Raw genomic sequence first — 18,895 nt, 5'->3', positions numbered from 1 at the left:
ATGGATGAACCCTTCTCGTCAGGTGTGAACAGTTCTGGCTGGTGGAGGTGGAGTAATGGTGGGGAATGTTTTCTTGGCACACCCGGGGTCCTCTGATACCTGTGGATGGACATTAAACAGTAGGGATTACCTAAGCATTGTGGACGACCAAGTTCATCCTTCATGGCAGCAGTTTACCCTATGGCAGAAGGACAGTTTAGTGCGAACTGGGAGAAGCTATCCTGTCTGCATGGGCCAATATTCCTGCAGAAAAATTTCAACACCTTGTGGAATCTATGCCATGATGGTTCTGAAGTCGAATGGAGGTCTAACGCTCCTAGATGGGGTCTTTAACCCCTTCCTGACATTTGACGTATCCATACGTCATAGCAGGGTAGGGGAAGTATGGAACGGGCTCACGGAGTGAATCCGCTCCATACGATGCGGGTGTCGGCTGTATGTTACAGCCGACACTTCACAGTAATGAGCGGGATCGCGCTCGAGCGCGATCCTGTTCGTTTAGCCTGTTAAATTCCACGGTCAATAGCGATCGCGGCCTTTAAATCATTAGAAATAGGGGGCGACCCCCTCTAGCAGCTCATCGTGCCCCCCGCAATGCAATCGTGGGGTGGCGATGGTTGCTATGGCTGACTGGGGGCCTAATGAAAGCCTTCCAGGTCCGCCATCTTTGTGCTCTTATTAAGCCATGCCTCTGGCCTGTCAGAATCACGATATACTGAAACACATATAGTGCAAGCAATCCAAAGATCGCCGGTTGAAGTCCCCTAGGGGGACTAATAAAAAAAAGTCAAAATTAGTAAAATAAAGGGGTTTTTTTTATGTAAAAAAATGACTAAATATTATGTTAAAAAAACAAAAACTTTTCCCATTTTCCCCTAGAGCATAGTAAAAAAATAAATAAATAAACGTAATTGGTATCGCCGCATCTGTAAAAGTCTGAACTATTACAATATATCATTATTTAACCCGTATGGTGTAGCATGTAAAAAAAATAAAAATGTAAACGCCAGAATCTCTATTTTTTGGTCACCTCATCTCCCACAAAAAATGGAATAAAAAGTGGTCAAAACGTTGCATGTACACCAAAATGGTATCATTAAAAACTACAGCTTATCCAGCAATAAATAAGCTCATATAACACTTAATCGATGGAAAAATAAAAAACTTATGGCTCTCAGAATTTGGCGACACAAAATAAATGTAATTTTTTACACTTAGTTTTTTTACTTGTAAAAGTAGTAAAATATAGAAAAAACTATACATATTTGGTATCGCTGTAATCGTATTGACCCACAGAATAAAGTTAACAAGTTGTTTTAATTGCACAGTGAATTCCGTAAAAACGAAGAGCAAAAAACAATGGAGGAATCGCTGTTTTTTTCATTTTCTACCCCACATATAATTTTTTTCCGTTTCCTAGTACATTATATGGCACAATAAATGGCGCTACGAAAAACTACACTTGTCCCGCAAAATATAGGACTATATAGACGGAAAAATAAAAAAGTTATGGCTTTTGGAAGGTGGGGGAGGAGAAAACGAAAATGAAAATCTGAAAAATGGCTGCGGCGGGAAGGGGTTAATAAAGTGCCCATTGTGCAGATCTGCGTACGAACTGTAGACTCAAAATGGTAGGATATTTTTAATGAGGATTGTCTGAAAAGTTTTTAATTATCCTATGTTTTTGTATCATGTAGTGACATGTAGTCTCATAATCAAACTCCTTCCCCCACAGTTCCGGCAGTATCAGGAGATGTCACAGTCGTAGGATCAGTGAAGGACATATTGACCTTGCCCTGCAATTACATTATTCATAAGTATCAACACCCCATGTGTTGGGGACGAGGCGGCTGTTCAGCTTCTGGGTGTTATAATACTATCATTCAGACTGATGGCAGAAGAGTGACCTGGAGGGAATCTGACAGATATCAATTACTGGGGGACATTATTCAGGGGAACGTGTCCCTGACCATCACTGGGGTCACCAGAGAAGATGAAGGAACTTACTGCTGCCGAGTGGAGATCTCTGGATTGTTTAATGACGTGATAAAAGTGGTGAAAGTGCAAGTAAAACAAGAAGGTGAGACTTTTAGGGTTAAATCAAACTTTTATGATACATATCAGTAGTGAACAGAATCATAGCATAAAGGAAAAACAAGAGGAATAACTCACCCCGCTAATGTATTCTCAATATGATTGCTGAAAATGAAGAGCCAATATTTCTAAGGCTATGTTCACACGCTTAGCAAAAAACGTCTGAAAAATGTTTTTCAAGGGAAACCAGCTCCTGATTTTCAGGCGTTTTTGAAGTTGAAAATGAATTTGGAGCTTCTTTTGAGGCGTTTTTTGAGGCGTTTTTCATAGTGTTCAATGGAAAATCAGCTAAAAAAAATGACTCAAGAAGTGACATGCTACTTCTTTTATAAGGCCTCGTTCACACAGAGTTTTTTTGCAGCAGGAAAATTCTGCCTCAAAATTTGGATTTTGAGGCAGATTTTGTTCTTCCTGCACGTAGCTGCCGCGATTTTCGCCTACGGCCATTGCGTGCTACGGGCAAAAAACTCAGCAAAATCCGCTTTCTCTGCCTCCCATTGATGTCAATGGGAGGTCAGAAGCGTAAACGCGCGAAGATTGGGCATGTCCCTTCTTTCTCCTGCGAGGCGGTTTTACCGCTCGCGGGAGAAAACCGCCCCCGCCTCCCATTGAAATCAATGGGAGGCATTTTCAGCCGGTTCTTGACGAGTTTTGCGGTGCAAAAAGCTTGTCAAAATACTCTGTGTGAACAGGCCCTTACGTAGTGTCATTTTACGCTCCATTTTTTAAAACAGAGGCGTAAAAAGACGCCCCGTATGAACTAAATGCTGTTTTTCCCATTGATTTCAATAGGCAGATGTTTGTGGGCGTTCAGCTTCCATTTTTTCAGGCGTTTTTCGAGATGTAAACGCCCCAAAATACGTCTGAAAATACTGCCTGTGAACAAACCCTGAGGGTATGTTCACACGTAGTGACCAAAAACGTCTGAAAATACGGAGCTGTTTTCAGGCGAAAAAGCTCCTGATTTTCAGACGTTTTTGTAGCAACTCGCGTTTTTCGCTGCGTTTTTTATGGCCAATTTTTACGCCTCCAAAAACATCCCAAGAAGTGTCCTGCACTTCTTTTGACGCGCCGTCATTTTACACGCCGTATTTTGACAGCGACGCGTAAAATAAAGGCTCGTGGGAACAGAACATCGTAATTCCCATTGCAAGCAATGGACAGATGTTTGCAGGCGTAATGGAGCTGTTTTTTCAGGCGTAATTCGAATTACGCCTGAAAACTCTGCGTGTGAACATACCCATACAAATAAATCCAGAATACAACAGACTAGTACAAAACATAGATATTAACACAAAAGGGAAGGGTGGGTCGTATTAGGGTATGTGCACACGACCTCTTTTCAGACGTAATGGAGGCGTTTTACGCCTCGAATTACGCCTGAAAAGACGGCTCCAATACGTCGGCAAACATCTGCCCATTGCTTGCAATGGGTCTTACGATGTTCTGTGCAGACGAGCTGTCATTTTACGTGTCGCCAAAATACGGCGCGTAAAATGACGGCTCGTCAAAAGAAGTGCAGGACACTTCTTGGGACATTTTTGGAGCCGTTTTCTCATAGACTCTATTGAAAACAGCTCTAAAAACGGCCGTAAAAAACGCCGCGAGTTGCTCAAAAAACGTCTGAAAATCAGGAGCTGTTTTCCCTTGAAAACAGCTCCGTATTTTCAGACGGATTTTGTTAATCATGTGAACATAGCCTTATGGCAATAATGACATCTGACATACATGGATTGTGCGCTTGTCCAAGGGATAATTAGTATTACTGGCCGAAACTCTCTGGATTATTTTTGGAGAATCCCGAATACTAGTCCATGGCTACAGAATTCTGAATATTTCACAATCATATCTTCTATCCTCATGACGAAGTTCCTCCGTTTAGTTGGTGCGAGAGGGGGAACAATCAGATTCGAGAATCAAGGAATAACTAATCTGTAGCAGTCACAATGTGTCTAAAGATATAGGACCCGGGACCATGGAGAGGAGCCCAATCTCGCTTGATATTCGGACCTCTCTTCTATATAAAGGATTAAGCAGGTTAGTTATATCTTCCCATAGGGATTCAATTGTAGGACAAATCCACCATATGTCTTCCATCCACCTCCAGTATAGGTCCGTGTGCAACGGGAACATATTCTTAAGTCGCATTGATGTCCTGTACCATCTGGAGAACATGTTAAAACCGTTCTCTCGTATCTTACAGGACAAGGAAAGTTTATGCGTAAATTGAAAAAATGAGTGCCTTAAATGATGGGGATCCGGACGTTGCTTCTTCCAGCAACAATATTATAGTGACTGGAAGGCCATTATTTTGACCCAATAGAAAAAAACTCCCACTGTCTGCGATTAGGAGAAACTTAGTGTTTATTTCTTTGGTAACTGAAAATTATATTCTTGATGTGCTCCATTTTCTCAAGTCCAGACAAACAAAATGTAAAAGCGGTTTGCGGGAGATTAAATGTGAGTCGAAAAAATACAGATATTGTAGCAGCGGAAGCACTCTGGCCGGGAACTCCAGACGCCACCCACATGGCGGCCCTATACAACCGCGACCGCAGGAACATTAAAACTAGGCTTTTGTATCCAGCTGAATCCTCCAAAAAAATGTTGACCGCGCAGTATATGTTTTTTAAACATGGGGCCTATGGGTGACAGATGTCACTGTATGTCATACGTCACAGGCCTTCATTAAACATATGCATCGGGAAGCTTCAGATCTTGCGGTCATGGGACATAGGGCCACCGCGCGGGCCGGCAGGGCAGCATCTGCTGCATTGGGAAGCTCCAGAGATAAATGTTCAAAAATGGACAGTTACATCACTGGAGCTTCCCGAAGCATATGTGTAACCGAGGCCTGTGATGGATGACACACAGTGACATCCATCACCCATAGGCCCCCATATTAAAAGACTATATACCGAAATTGTATGCGTTTTTTGGAGGATCCAGCAGGATGGAATAGCGTAATCTATTATGCTCGTCCATCCTCCCCAAAAAAAAGTATACCGCTGAATACCAGCCAGATGGTGGACAAACGGACAGTCTTTTGGCCTCCATCAGGGTTAATGCAGCCCTAAGGACACTTTTAGCATGTACGTTGGGTCATACACACTAATCATAGGGCCATAACACGATGTGGACTAGGCTTAAACTTCTTCAAATGTGATAATACTTTTGTAGGGGGTGCGAACATTACTTCAACATTTCCAAAGTGTTTGTGGCATAGAAAAGGTTGGGAACCATTGCCCTAAAGCCGGGGTGGGGAACCTTTTTTCTGCCAAGCCCATTTGGATATTTATAACAACAGACGCTGAAAGACCCCGGTAGTTGTTGGGCGTATGGACAAATACAACTAACTAATTCCCAAAGGCAGTAACCCTGTTTTCCAACTACCTCTCTAAACAAAAAATATTATCTTTCTTAAACTTTATTAATGCTATTAGAAGCAACAAGAGACGAACTATAGAAATGTAAAAGATTCAATGAGCGCTGATAATGAAAGACATGAAGCCACAATGCCTAAATAGCACAGGGTCAGTGTAATGCCAGTGTCCGCAAGTCTTGCCACCAGCGGCTGCAGTTACGCGGTGGCAACGCGAACTAGTGCTCTATAATAAATCTATCAACGATACATTGTATTCAAACTGAAGTATAATAACCCCCCGACATGTTTCGCTACATCAGTAGCATCTTCAGGGGTTTTAGGGGCTATAATATATCCTGTGGATATATTATAAATGTCCCTGATTGGAAAACCTCTTTAAGTCACCTGACCTCACTTCGAGAGAGTAGGGCGGGCGGACGGAGCCAAGGAGGGAATGACACGGCAGCAGTGATGTTGGTGCGTGCTGTGACGGGAGTGGAGGTTAGGTGACTGGACGGTACCGGCCCGGGAGTGGACCAGTCCGGTCACCTGACCTCACGTCACTAACTCAGTTCAGGTGACCGGACTGGTCCACTCTTGGGCCAGCACGCACCGACCTCACTCAGACCGCCACCGCCATACTTGGCTCCGTCCGCCCTCCTCCTGCTCCTAAATGCGAGTGAGTAGGGCAGACAGGGCCAAGTAGCGAATGAAGCGGGATCAGCGCGGTCTAAGTGAGGTCGGGCCGGACCAAATCATCTTGCGGGCCTTCTACGGCCAGCGAGCCGCATGTTCCCCACCCCTGCCCTGATGGGACCCAGTTTTGTAGACATACCATGCACCCTGAGGAGATTGAACACATAGATCCGTCAATGATTTAGCAAACCCAGAAGTAAGCATCTGAGATAACAGTGTCCCATCCTTTATGTGAAACCCTAGAATCCCAAGTGCGTGCCAGCCTGGTGGCAATCAGGGGATGTTGAAAATGGGTGTAAAGGGACCAGGTGGATCAATGAGTTTTAGGGGGGAGCAGTTTTTATCCCAAAATATGCGGAGCTGGGACATTAAGGAGGGAAATAAAGAAATGCTCCCTCTATCCGGAGGAGATAGCCAGAACGCTGATCTAGTAGGAATCGGAGATAAATCTTTTACCAGCTTTACCCATGATTTGGATTTGGTAGAATGTGTTGAATTCAGCATGGAGGTGAGATAGGAGGCCTTGTGATGTATAGCGTTAAGTCAAGAAGTCCTGTCCCTCCTTTCTCTTTATTTCCAAACTAAGTTCAAGAAGCTCAACCTAGATCCCCCCGTCTCCCCACACAAATTACCTCAGAGGTAGATGGTATCCTGCTCTCCCGACGTGGCGGCGGTGAAGAGCCTTATTGCCACCATGTCAGGAGAGCAGGATACCATCTACAGTGATCGCAGTTGCTCTTCATGGCTACCACACTAGAAAAACAGGATACCACCCGCACTATGTGATGCCGACCACAACACCCTCACGGACCGGGCATATCCATTCACCATTTAGGATGCCTTGATATGTAACGGGATATAGAAATTACCGTAAGTGCATTTTGGTCCGTGTTTGGGAGTTTCTATCTTCTATCCTTCGCTATATGTCTAAACGACTAGTGACGAGTGATTGCAGGATACTGAACATATCCACCCTCATGGTTAAATTGTTGCTGTGTATACCATGTTGCATTATAGCCCCCTAATGAATTAATACGTTTGGGGAAACGCGTTGGGTTTGCTTGATTTATAATAATCTTTTTTCTTTATTACATGGTACTATCATATGTTTTCTTCTTGCATACAACACAATATAGGATTTTTGATTGCTTCTGTGGACTAGCTGGTGTAACAAGATAAATACACTGAAGGGTGCACCCGGGTGTTACGGGAGGTTTCAGAGCGGAGCCGGCCTTTTCAGGGCCGATTACTGACTGTTGTTCGTAGGGCATTTGTCTAGGGATGTACCAGGGCCCCTACTGATGTATAGGTAGAATCTGTATGCTCCGTGGGTTACATATTTCCTCCCCCGTTTTTTTGCCGTATCATTGTACTGGTGCTGTAAGTTGTTGCATCCTCGGTATATGGCGTTCTACCTCATAGCTTTTTTTTTACAACTGTTTGAAGACAAAAATGGAATTGTTTTGTGTCTATTATTTTTAGAGTACTTATTAAAGATTATATTTTACCCATTTCGTAGGGCAGAGAGGTACATTTGGGAATACGAGACTCAGCGTCCTACAGTAAATGTAGCCAAGCAAAGGCATCTCTCATTTTTGTTTTTTCGAAGGTGAACCCATCATTTTTCTTAGAGAGGAACGAGATAAAATCTACTATATCACGAAGGTCAGAATCCCTCTTGATATCTGGTTATCCCTATTCTGTTTTGGGAAGATTAAAATTAACGCTAAAAACTGGGTATCATCTATACTTTTTTGTTTTTCTGGCAGCAAAAAAGGCTGTTCTAATAAATTGGATTAAGAATCAGCCATCAACTATACAGTACATAAGGTTATAGAACATAACAAAAATGATGTCACTAGAGCTATTATGGTATTATACCTAATGGAAAAAGTCAGACTATGTTCCATTTAAAAACAGATGGGGACTCTTTATTTTAAAAAAAAATTTGGACAGATGAGTTGGATAATTTTATCCATTTATCAGCTGATTTTCCAGGATTTACTGAAGGACTATGAAAAATATATAAAATGGGAACAAGAGACTGGAGGGTGGGAATCGGGGAGGGGGGGGCGAGGAGGGCGAAGGGTCTAAATGGAATAAGAAAAGGGGAAAAAAAAGAAAAAAAAAGAATGAAGATGTTGATTTTTTAGATTTTGCTTAATTATTAGCAATAATACAAATGTAAAGGAGCTTGGCTCAAGTCCACTACTTGGGTAGGGGTGGGCCACGGTGCCAGGCATGGTCCTGGTACATCGGTGACGTATTTTCTGGGGGAATGGAGGTGCGGACTCTCAACATCTAATGCTGGATTGAGGCACATTTAGTTAAAAGAAGGGAGGTTTCCTTTCTTATATCAGATGCTGTTTTTCTTATTTGATGTGGGACAGATAAGTTATTTTTTGTTAAGGCTCCATACTAGTGTGAACATATCCTCATTGTAATGTAATAGATCTTATTAGGGGAAAGTGGCATCTCCCTCACTTCCAGCATTCTGCACTACCCCTTCCTCTGCCTACAGTCTCTCTGTAAATGTTCAGAAACCTCCTCAGTCCCAAAGAAATCCATCTAGTGTAAGACCGTAAATAAAATACAGGAATGAGGGTGAGGAGGGGGATGCAGCTGCAGTTTCTCTCTCTGTCTGATAGACTTCATGTTGTAAGATGAGAGGAGGAGCATAGGTGTGGGGACATCTGATTGGTCTTTTTATCCTCATTCCTCAGCTTGTAGTGCACTTTTTCCTGCCTGAGGAGGGAAAGACTTCTGATTGGCTCAGGGCACATAGCACAGTACCAGGAAGAAGTCATCCACACAACAAGCATGGAGAGAGAATATGATAGATTTTTTTGATGTAAAAAATAGGTCCCCCTTAATGTCCGCATGCAACGCCCCAAATTCTTCATTCGTCTTCACAAAAGTTTAAATATTTTGTTACTTCTTGTCTGATATCTGCAGAAAACCGGGCAGAAAATCCAGTAGAAAACTCAGAAGAAAACCAGGCAGAAAACCCCCATTTTACAACTATGAGGCCGTCCATGAATGACATAAGTAAGTAGAGAAAATGTATCTGCTTTGCTGAGACTTTACAAGTAAAATTCTTAGTGAGGGCGGGGGCACAATATTTTGGGAGTACCCAATCTCTTATTTTCTCTTGATAGATCATGAATTCGACCATTCTGTGACTTCCAAGACCGAGAGTATTTCCTCCACCTTACAGGTAAAACTTTTATGCTAATAATTCTAGACCTAATGTACTAAGTCTCTGTACACATTGTCATTGTGGTTTCCATTCACAGCAGAAGCAATGACGTTTTGCCGGACCTGTCATACAACAGATACCAACGAACCCATTAACAATTGGGTCTGTTGGTGCTCTGTCGTGGTGTCCTTCATAATGGCGGCAAGAATAGTGCTGTATACAGAGCTACTCTTCCAGTCAAATCTGACAGAATTGAAAACGGAGCCAACGACGCAAATGTGGACAGAGCCAAAAACAATAAAAAGTTATAGTAAATTACTGTAATCACTTAAAGCAGACGTCCACAAAAACCTGATAATTCAAGTGTGACTGCAGTTGCCCCCCAAGATACCTGACCCATGATACAATCACGAGGGTCCAGGAAGCTGAGATCTATGGAGTTGTGTGATTGGGGTCCTGACATTAGAAAGCTCCTTAAAATGTTAGTATGCCTGCAGAACTGACATGGAGGGAATAAGGTAGTCACTGGTAAATTTCTTTCTATGACTAAAACAATAATGCCTCCCAAGGGACAAAGAGTCAAAAATGGATTTGTTATGACCCTGTAGGGCCACTATTTCGTTACTGACGGATAGTAATTCACCAGTGACTACTTTGTTCCTTCTAATTGTGTTCTGCAGACACAGGGGTCTGGAGACGCTGTTAAACAGCACCATAGATCTCAGCTTTACAAAGTTGCATGGTTATTTGGGGTGTTGCGGGCAGGGGGAATTGGAGTTTACTGCAGTCCCATTTTAATTTTTGGGTTTTAAGTGGAGTTAGGCTTGTATAATGTTTGTGCACCATTTTACAGCTTACATATAAAAAAAAATCTACGTTAAAAGTTGAGTCACTGTAAATACATTCCATTACTTATCTTGTACTGATCCGGAGCTTCATTCACTACTTTGTAGGCTTCAGAGTAGAAATCCCCCAGTGTTCCTTTCCGGATTAATGTCTGCACATAGCTTGTTATGGTGATTTGTATTCTGATAAGAGTCATCCTTACACGACGCACTGCACAGTAATCTAACGTAGGAAGATCTACCTCCCCCTGCATTATAGAATCTTAGTTAAACTGTATAACAAACCGTACCCAACTAACAACAACCAGCAGAATTGTGAGTGCAGCTCTGGTGTATAATACAGTATGTAACTCAGAATCATTACAAGATAAGTAATGTCATGTAGGTACACAGTGACTCCACCAGCAGAATAGTGAGTGCAGCTCTGGAGTATAATACAGGAAGTAACTCAGGATCAGTACAGGATAAGTAATGTAATGTATGTACACAGTGACTCCACCAGCAGAATAGTGAGTGCAGCTCTGGAGTATAATACAGGATGTAACTCAGGATCAGTACAGGATAAGTAATGTAATGTATGTACACAGTGACTCCACCAGCAGAATAGTGAGTGCAGCTCTGGAGTATAATACAGGAAGTAACTCAGGATCAGTACAGGATAAGTAATGTAATGTATGTACACAGTGACTCCACCAGCAGAATAGTGAGTGCAGCTCTAGAGTATAATACAGGATGTAACTCAGGATCAGTACAGGATAAGTAATGTAATGTATGTACACAGTGACTCCACCAGCAGAATAGTGAGTGCAGCTCTGGAGTATAATACAGTATTATAACTCAGGATCAGTACAGGATAAGTAATGTAATGTATGTATACAGTGACTCCACCAGCAGAATAGTGAGTGCAGCTCTGGAGTATAATACAGTATGTAACTCAGGATCAGTACAGGATAAGTAATGTATGTACACAGTGACTCCACCAGCAGAATAGTGAGTGCAGCTCTGGAGTATAATACAGGACGTAACTCAGGATCAGTACAGGATAAGTAATGTAATGTATGTACACAGTGACTCCACCAGCAGAATAGTGAGTGCAGCTCTGGAGTATAATACAGGATGTAACTCAGGATCAGTACAGGATAAGTAATGTAATGTATGTACACAGTGACTCCACCAGCAGAATAGTGAGTGCAGCTCTGGAGTATAATACAGGATGTAACTCAGGATCAGTACAGGATAAGTCATGTATTTACAAAGTGACTTCACTTTTTGTGTAGATTATATCAATATAAACTGTAAAATGGTGATCAGAGGGGGACAGACCCTTTAAGGCATATCAGCTTTATAACATTGAATAGTAATTGCCTGATTCTCCTGCCAATGGGCAAATGCTATAATCCATAAATTTAAATACAAAGACTCAACCGGTTAGTTAACGGGTTAGGTGCCACTATAAAGTATTTAAGCACCTCCACTAAGTATTAAAGGCAAGCTTCATGTATACTGAGAAAAACTTATTTAGAACCAAGAAGCCAAAAAAGCCACAAGAGTAATGAAAAAATACAAAATTTTATTGGGACATACAACACGAATATTGCAAATATTAAAATTCAAGGAGATCTAAAAGAACAATGTGGGATATAACACCAATAAATTTAGGGTGTCCTACAATGATTGTATTCCATGGCTTAGTTGTCATGTACAACTAAGCCATGGAATACAATCATTGTAGGACACCCTAAATTTATTGGTGTTATATCCCACATTGTTATTTTAGATCTCCTTGAATTTTAATATTTGCAATATTCGTGTTGTATGTCCCAATAAAATTTTGTATTTTTTCATTACTCTTGTGGCTTTTTTGGCTTCTTGGTTCTAAATAAGTTTTTTTCTAAATGCTATAATCCAGTGAACTCGCACTTGTAGTTCCTCATCTGTGACAAAAATAAAACTCCCATCATGCTCTTACAGCCTGCAGCTGTCAGGGCATGCTGGTAGTTGTAGTTTTACATCATCAATGCTATGGTGACGTTATGTGGTTTGGTCCATGAAAATATATGTAAAATATATTGTGATTTCTTTGCTTCCTAGGAGAACATACCATCAGAAACATCTAGATTCATCTATGTGATTGGCGGTGTTGTTGGCGCACTTTTTCTTGTTGTTTTGGTGGGAGTAATCCTATACATATGTAAGTGATCCCGTTATATAGCAGGATAATGTGGGGTGCAGAAATGGAGTTATTGTCAGGTCAGACAATGGGGTGTGAATATAAAAGCCACGAGGTTGGGTTAATCTAGTCATTTTATTACCAGAAATAGATGAGATTTATATGACCCTGTTGTTTTTGGGTTGTATTAGATTACAAAAACTCTCGCCATGGGATTTTGCAACTCAGAACCTTTCACTTGAATGGACTAAGCTGCAATACCACAGAGACCCCATGGACAATCGTAACCCCTCCAACTATTAATATCAAGTCAGTGACCGGAGACTTATTTGATTTTTTTATTTATTTTTAGTCACACAGCGCCACTCTGGTTTATAGGGTATGTCCAAACCTAGCGTAAATACTCTGGATTTTCCCACAACGTATCTCGTTGCGGAAAAGCCGCATTAAATCTCATCCACGTGCTGTGTAAAAAAAATCAGCTGAAAACCGTTCATAAATTGACCTGCGGTGCGTCTCTTTAATCCGCGGCATGTCAATTTTATGCTTCAGTATCTGTGCTTTTCTATTGCAGGTTTTCCCAATTGAATTCAGTGGGAGGTAAAAACCCGCAACAAATTACAGATGTTAAGATTTTTGCTGTGGAATGCAAAAAAAACGCAAATCAGAAAAAAAAATTATACTTACCCAGAACTCTCTGCTTCAGCGCCCAGCCCGACGCTACATTCCATGTGACTGGGCAAACCCCTTTAAGACCTAAAATAGGCTGGTCACTAATGAGGTTAAACACCCCCTAGTGGTGGCTGCTGATAGCCCAAATCTTATCATAGAGCTCTGTGTTAAGGAAAGCAGGTGATTTGGAGCTCTGTAACAGAACAACTGAGCTCCGACCCCTATAAAGATATATTATGAAATCAACACAGAATTTTGGACCTAAAAATTAGATGATCGTCATAGTTGGAGGTACAACTTTGTTACAAATCAGGGCCTTAATGGTGTTGTCCATTAGCAAAACATGGCTTCTTTCCCGCAGAATCAGCGCCATACCTGTTCACAGGTTGTGTCTGGTATTGCATCTCGTCTCTGTTGAAGTGAATGGGGCTTAGCTGCAATACCACACAGCTGTACAGTGATTTATCAATATTTTAATTTGCACATATATTTTTCCAGGTAAATCTCGAAGTAGGATGAAGACCAAAACAGAGAGGTAAATAACATATCATGCGCATTAAACACTGTATACACCTTTGCAAACTTTTTTTTATTGCTCCAGTGCATCTAAAATAACAAATGAAGCAACTATGCAAAACTGCCGTTTAGTGTATACAGCTCCTAAACAGACCTATGTATCTTTAAGTTTACACACTATAAACAAAGCATGTGTAGTCTAATCCTGTAGTGTTAGGGTATGTTCACACGGCCTATTTTTGGACCTTTTTCGGGCCATAATTGGCCGAAAAATCGGAAGCAGAACCCCTCCAAACATCTGTCCATTGATTTCAATGGGAAAAACAGCGGGGCGTTTTTTGACGCAGCCGAATTGAAAACGCCCGCCAAAAAAATTGCATGTCACTTCTTGAGCCGTTTTCCATTGACTCCATAGAAAAACAGCTCCAAAAACGTCCGTAAAAAACGCTTCGAAAAACGAGAGTTGCTAAAAAAAAAAACGCTTGAAAATCAGGAGCTGTTTTGGGTATGCGCACACACAAACTCAAAAACGTCTGAAAATGCAGAGCTGTTTTGAAGGGAAAACAGCTGTTGATTTTTAGACATTTTCTAGCAACTCGCGTTCTTCACGGCCGTTTTTGGGGCTGTTTTTCTATGGAGTTAATAGAAAACAGCGCCAAAAACGGCTCAAGAAGTAACATGCACCTCTTTTTCGCGGGTGTTTTTTTAACGAGGCCGTTTTCCAAAACGGCCTTGTAAAAAAAAAACGCCGCGTCGGAACAGAACGCAGTTTTTCCCATTGAAATAAATGATGTTTGGAGGCGTTCTGCTTCCGATTTTTCGGCCGTTTTTCGTTCGTTTACGGCCCAAAAAACGTCTGAAAATAAACCGTATGAACATACCCTTACTAAAAAAACGTCTGAAAATACGGAGCTGTTTTCAGAGCCTCTGATTTTCAGCCGTTTTTGAAGCTGAAAATGAAGCTTCTTTTAATTTGGAGCTTCTTTTGAGGCTTCTTTTCAGGCATTTTTTTAGGTATTTTTCATAGTGTTCAATGTAAAATCAGCTAAAAAAAAAAAACACCTCAAGAAGTGACATGCACTTCTTTTTACAGAGCATCTTTTTACGCTCCGTTTTTTAAAGCAGCGGCGTAAAAAGACACCCCGTATGAACTAAATGCTGCTTTTCCCATTGATTTCAACGGGCAGATGTTTGTAGGCGTTCAGCTTCCATTTTTTTAAGCGTTTTTCGAGGCGTAAATGCCCCGAAATACGCCTGAAAACACTGCATGTGAACATACCCTTACTGCCTTCTAAACACCCCCTACTTTTTGCTTCCATACATTCAGAAGGGGATAGATGGAAGGCAGCATGACTGCAGGATCAGACTACATGGAGTTTACCTGTAGTCTGTAACCATGGAGACACATAGGTCGGCATAGAAACTGAAGACACTTTTAATGGAATATAATAATGAAGACTATTTGTAAAGTTGCTTCATTTTTTATTTTAGATGGATTAGAGCAATAAAATAAAATAGTAGCAAAGGTGGATAAATGCTTCAAAGTCAATAAACATACACCACGTAAGGTTACAGAGCGGGGGCACCAAGTGCTGGGACGCATAGTGCATAAAAGTCGCCAACACTATGCTGACTCAATAACTGCCAAACCTCCTCTGGTATTAACAGTTGCACAAAAACTGTGCCCGGGAGCTTCATGGCATGGGGGCCGAGCAGCTGCATGCCAGCCTTACATCACCAAGCACAATGCCAAGTGTCAGATGGAGGGGTGTAAAGCCGTCACCGCCACTAGACACGGGAGCAGGGGAAACGTGTTCTGTGGAGTGACGCTTCTCTATTGGACGTCTGATGGATGAGTCTGGGTTTGCTGAATGCCGGGAGAACGTTACCTGCCTGAGTGTATTGTGACCACCTTAGGTTTGGTGGCAGAGGAATAATGTTATGTGGTAGTTTTTCAGGAGTCAGCCTCTTAGTCTTAATAATGCTTCACATACCAAGACATTTTGGACAATTGTAGCTTCCAACGTTGTGGGAACAGTTCGGGGTTCGGCCCTTTAGTATTCCAGTATGACTGTGGCCCAGTGCACAAGGTCCATAAAAACAAAGAACTTGACTGGCCGCTCAGAGCCCAGACCTGAACCTCATCCAACACTTCTGGAATGAACTAGAACGGAGATTACGAGCAGGACCTTCTCCTCCAACATCAGCAGCGTCTGACCTCACAAATGCTCTTCTGGATGAATGGGCAAAAATTCCCACAGACACCCCAAAATCTTGTAGAAAACCTTCCCAGACAAGTGGCAGTTATTTTAGCTGCAAAGGGGGGACCAACTCCATATTAACGCCTATGGATTTAGTATGGGATGTTCCGTAGGTATAATGTGTAGGCGTCTCAATACTTTCGTCCATAAAGTGAATGTATTAAAATGGATCCCAATCTATGTGCAGCGGACTCCTTCTAGTGGCAGTTACACGTAACAAAAAATGTAGCATTTATTTTATGGCTATTTGAAGGGAATCGGGGCTCTGTATCAACAAAAAAAATGAAGCCCTGTCCCATATGAAGATTTGTTTATTGGGGTAATCCGTATGTAGGACACTCTAAGGACGTCGGTAATGGAGACACTTTGGCTGGTATGGGCACGTGGCCTGTACTTGCCGCTTGGATTCACATTGTGGGGAATTATTATGTAACATTTTATATTGTTCTTGCAGTAGAATGTCAGCAATAAACATGGAGACTCTGGTGGAAACAGGGAACGAGACCATGGAAAATATCTATACGTGATTAAACCACGCGCATACTGGGAAAAGACGAATACCCTTCCTGGCTTCATCTGGATCTATCTGCTTATAAAACGAAAGATTGTGTATTTATTGCATATAATATATGGACCACACAACTGGGTTCTAAAAAATCCCCCTCTTGTTCAGTAGTAGGGCTGGTGGCACCAGAGGCTCAGTCTACTTCTAGGGGATGCCAATGTGGGCAATCGCCCACGGCACACGTTTCCTCGGGAACCCAAGACACGGAACATTAATTTCTTGACAGACTAACCTAGTTCAACCGGACATCTCAGGATCCTGGAGAGATGAAGACGTAACCCTTTCAGTGCCCTAACCCACCAGGGACGTTGTCTCTAACCCCTAATGTACCCTAAATGCCTTTGACCACCTTATACCAGGAATGTTTACAATAAACCCTCCACTACCCTAGATCATCCATAACCCTTTAAGGGTACCTTTACATAGTGTTTTTAGGGAAACCGCCACTTCTTTGAAGCGCTTTTTGCATTAAAAAAAAACAAAACCCACCTTAGCCAGATGCAAGCCGGAAGTCAACGGTAAATGATTGAACGCACTACAGACATTGCGGGTAGGTGGCGTTTTCTCTCGTCTTGCGTTTTGTGGTTCAGAAGCACGTGTAGCTTTTTTTCTTTTTGGGGTTTCACGATAAATTATGTGTTGCAAAGAGAACGCTTGGAATCACGATTTGCAATATGCAAAACTTAACTAAAAAACAAAAACAAGTAAAAAGAAACACAAACTTGTAGGTACTAAAAACACTATTTGGAAAAAGCGCCAAAAAAGACATTAAAAAAAAAAAAAAAAAAAAATTTTAATAAAAAATTCCATAAATTATAAACATGGGAGTTGATATTTTTTTTTTCCCCCAAAAAAATAGCCACACAAAAACGTGTGTGGAAAAAAGCCTAAGGCCCCATGTACACGACCGTAGATTCTATCCGTAATTACAGACTCACATTCCCGTATATTTAGGGGAAGGTGTCCGGGCCGTAGAAAGCTTCAGTAAAAAATAGGACATCCTATTTTTTAAATTCTAAGTACCGTGCTCCCTACTTTATAATGGGAGAAGGGCCTGCAAATGTGAATGACTGTCCACGGCCAACCGTGCCCGTAATCAAAGACCACGATTATGGGAGGGAGTATTATTTGGAGACTGCTTATTTTGGCACTATATTGCGGTATTATTTAGGCACTTTAAGGCAGTATTTGGGTAAAATAATAGAAAGGGGTCTACACATGGCCCTGCATATGTTCGACTAGCATTTGAGCAATTGGCTGGGACCCTGCACTGGATCATGATCTCTTAAACGGTGCTGGGGGGGGGGGGGATCCATGGGAGGAAGCAATTTGAGCTGCCTGGGTACTTTGAGTCTCCCTAAGGCCTTGTTCACATCTGCTCCATTAGGGGCCTCTGTCACAGATCCGGCCAAGCTTACCGGAGACAAATGGCACAGCATGCTGCGCTATTGTCTCTGGTAAAACCAGCGACACCAACAGAAAGCCGACGGAACCAACTAAAAGTTAACAGGATCCGCTGGCCACGTTCGCCGTGCAACGGAACCGTTGCTTCCGCCATTCCATTGTTCTGCTCCTCTGATAGAGCAGAGAAATGGATCATATATTATTATTATTGTCTGAGAAATTATAATATAAAAAAAAGGAAGCAAACCGTGCCATGGAAGGACTGCGGTCTCATTAGGACTACAATGGATATTTTTTTCAAAGACTATAGTTATCTAGTTTTTACAGCTTTGTATATAAAGTAGATGGGAGAACTCTAGGATTATTACAGGCTGTCGCTGATGAAATTATTGTATTGCAGGTCGATGTTACCACATGCATCAGTATGCTTTGCACCGGTCCTTTGAAAAATTATTGTTCATTTTGTGCTTATTAAATAAACAAACTTTCTAAAACTGATTTTTTTTTTCCCCATTTGGATTTTTAAAGGGGTTGTCCAGTTTAGAAATAGTTAATAGAGGGGGGGGGGGGGGGGCTCGCTATTCAGGATCCTCATCTCTTGGCCAAAGTGGAGGGTGGTTACAAAGAGCGTCCTTCTCTGGAGGACCTATCGTGTCCTTCATTACATAGACAACACATTCATATGAATGGGCACTGTGTAATGCGTCATTTCCCCTGTGGTGGTGCTGCAGGGAAATTTAACGCTTACTGCCAGGCTTCACAGCTGATCACTGAGGTTACAGAAAGGGACACGTCTAACAAGTAGGGATTGTCTAAAGTGGACAATCCCTTTAACTCATCAGTGTTTAGGACTGGAACCAAGTGCAGTGTGGACCTCCAAGGAAATCACATGAATGGTTGAACAATCTTTTTCTGGTCATCTTTCGAATGCTTTTTACATGGGATTATCTAAGAGATATTCATGCTTTCGGTGTCTCTGGTAATCCAGGATCTATTTTCATGGTTCTCATTATATATGGCGCCAAGTCCTCTACAAAAGGGAAATCCACCACATATATTTTCATTGTGATATTTCTTTTATTTTCATACATCGTGGTCATCTAAAAAAT

General features: G+C 41.8%; 1 protein-coding gene across 1 annotated transcript; it reads left to right on the top strand.

Annotated features, from left to right (window-relative positions):
* Positions 1-1,770: 1,770 nt before the first annotated feature.
* Positions 1,771-18,280, top strand: LOC142748764 (hepatitis A virus cellular receptor 2-like). Its single transcript, XM_075855999.1, has 6 exons — positions 1,771-2,080; positions 9,110-9,202; positions 9,313-9,371; positions 12,290-12,389; positions 13,539-13,575; positions 16,272-18,280. The coding sequence occupies exons 1-6, from the start codon at positions 1,831-1,833 to the stop codon at positions 16,342-16,344; spliced, it is 612 nt and encodes a 203-aa protein (XP_075712114.1). The 5' UTR covers positions 1,771-1,830; the 3' UTR covers positions 16,345-18,280.
* Positions 18,281-18,895: the final 615 nt, after the last annotated feature.

This window comes from Rhinoderma darwinii, chromosome 3 (assembly GCF_050947455.1).
Source record: "Rhinoderma darwinii isolate aRhiDar2 chromosome 3, aRhiDar2.hap1, whole genome shotgun sequence".
Classification (NCBI taxonomy): domain Eukaryota; kingdom Metazoa; phylum Chordata; class Amphibia; order Anura; family Rhinodermatidae; genus Rhinoderma; species Rhinoderma darwinii.
The sequence above is the reverse complement of the archived record's forward strand: the minus strand, read 5'-3'. Positions and strand labels throughout refer to the sequence as shown.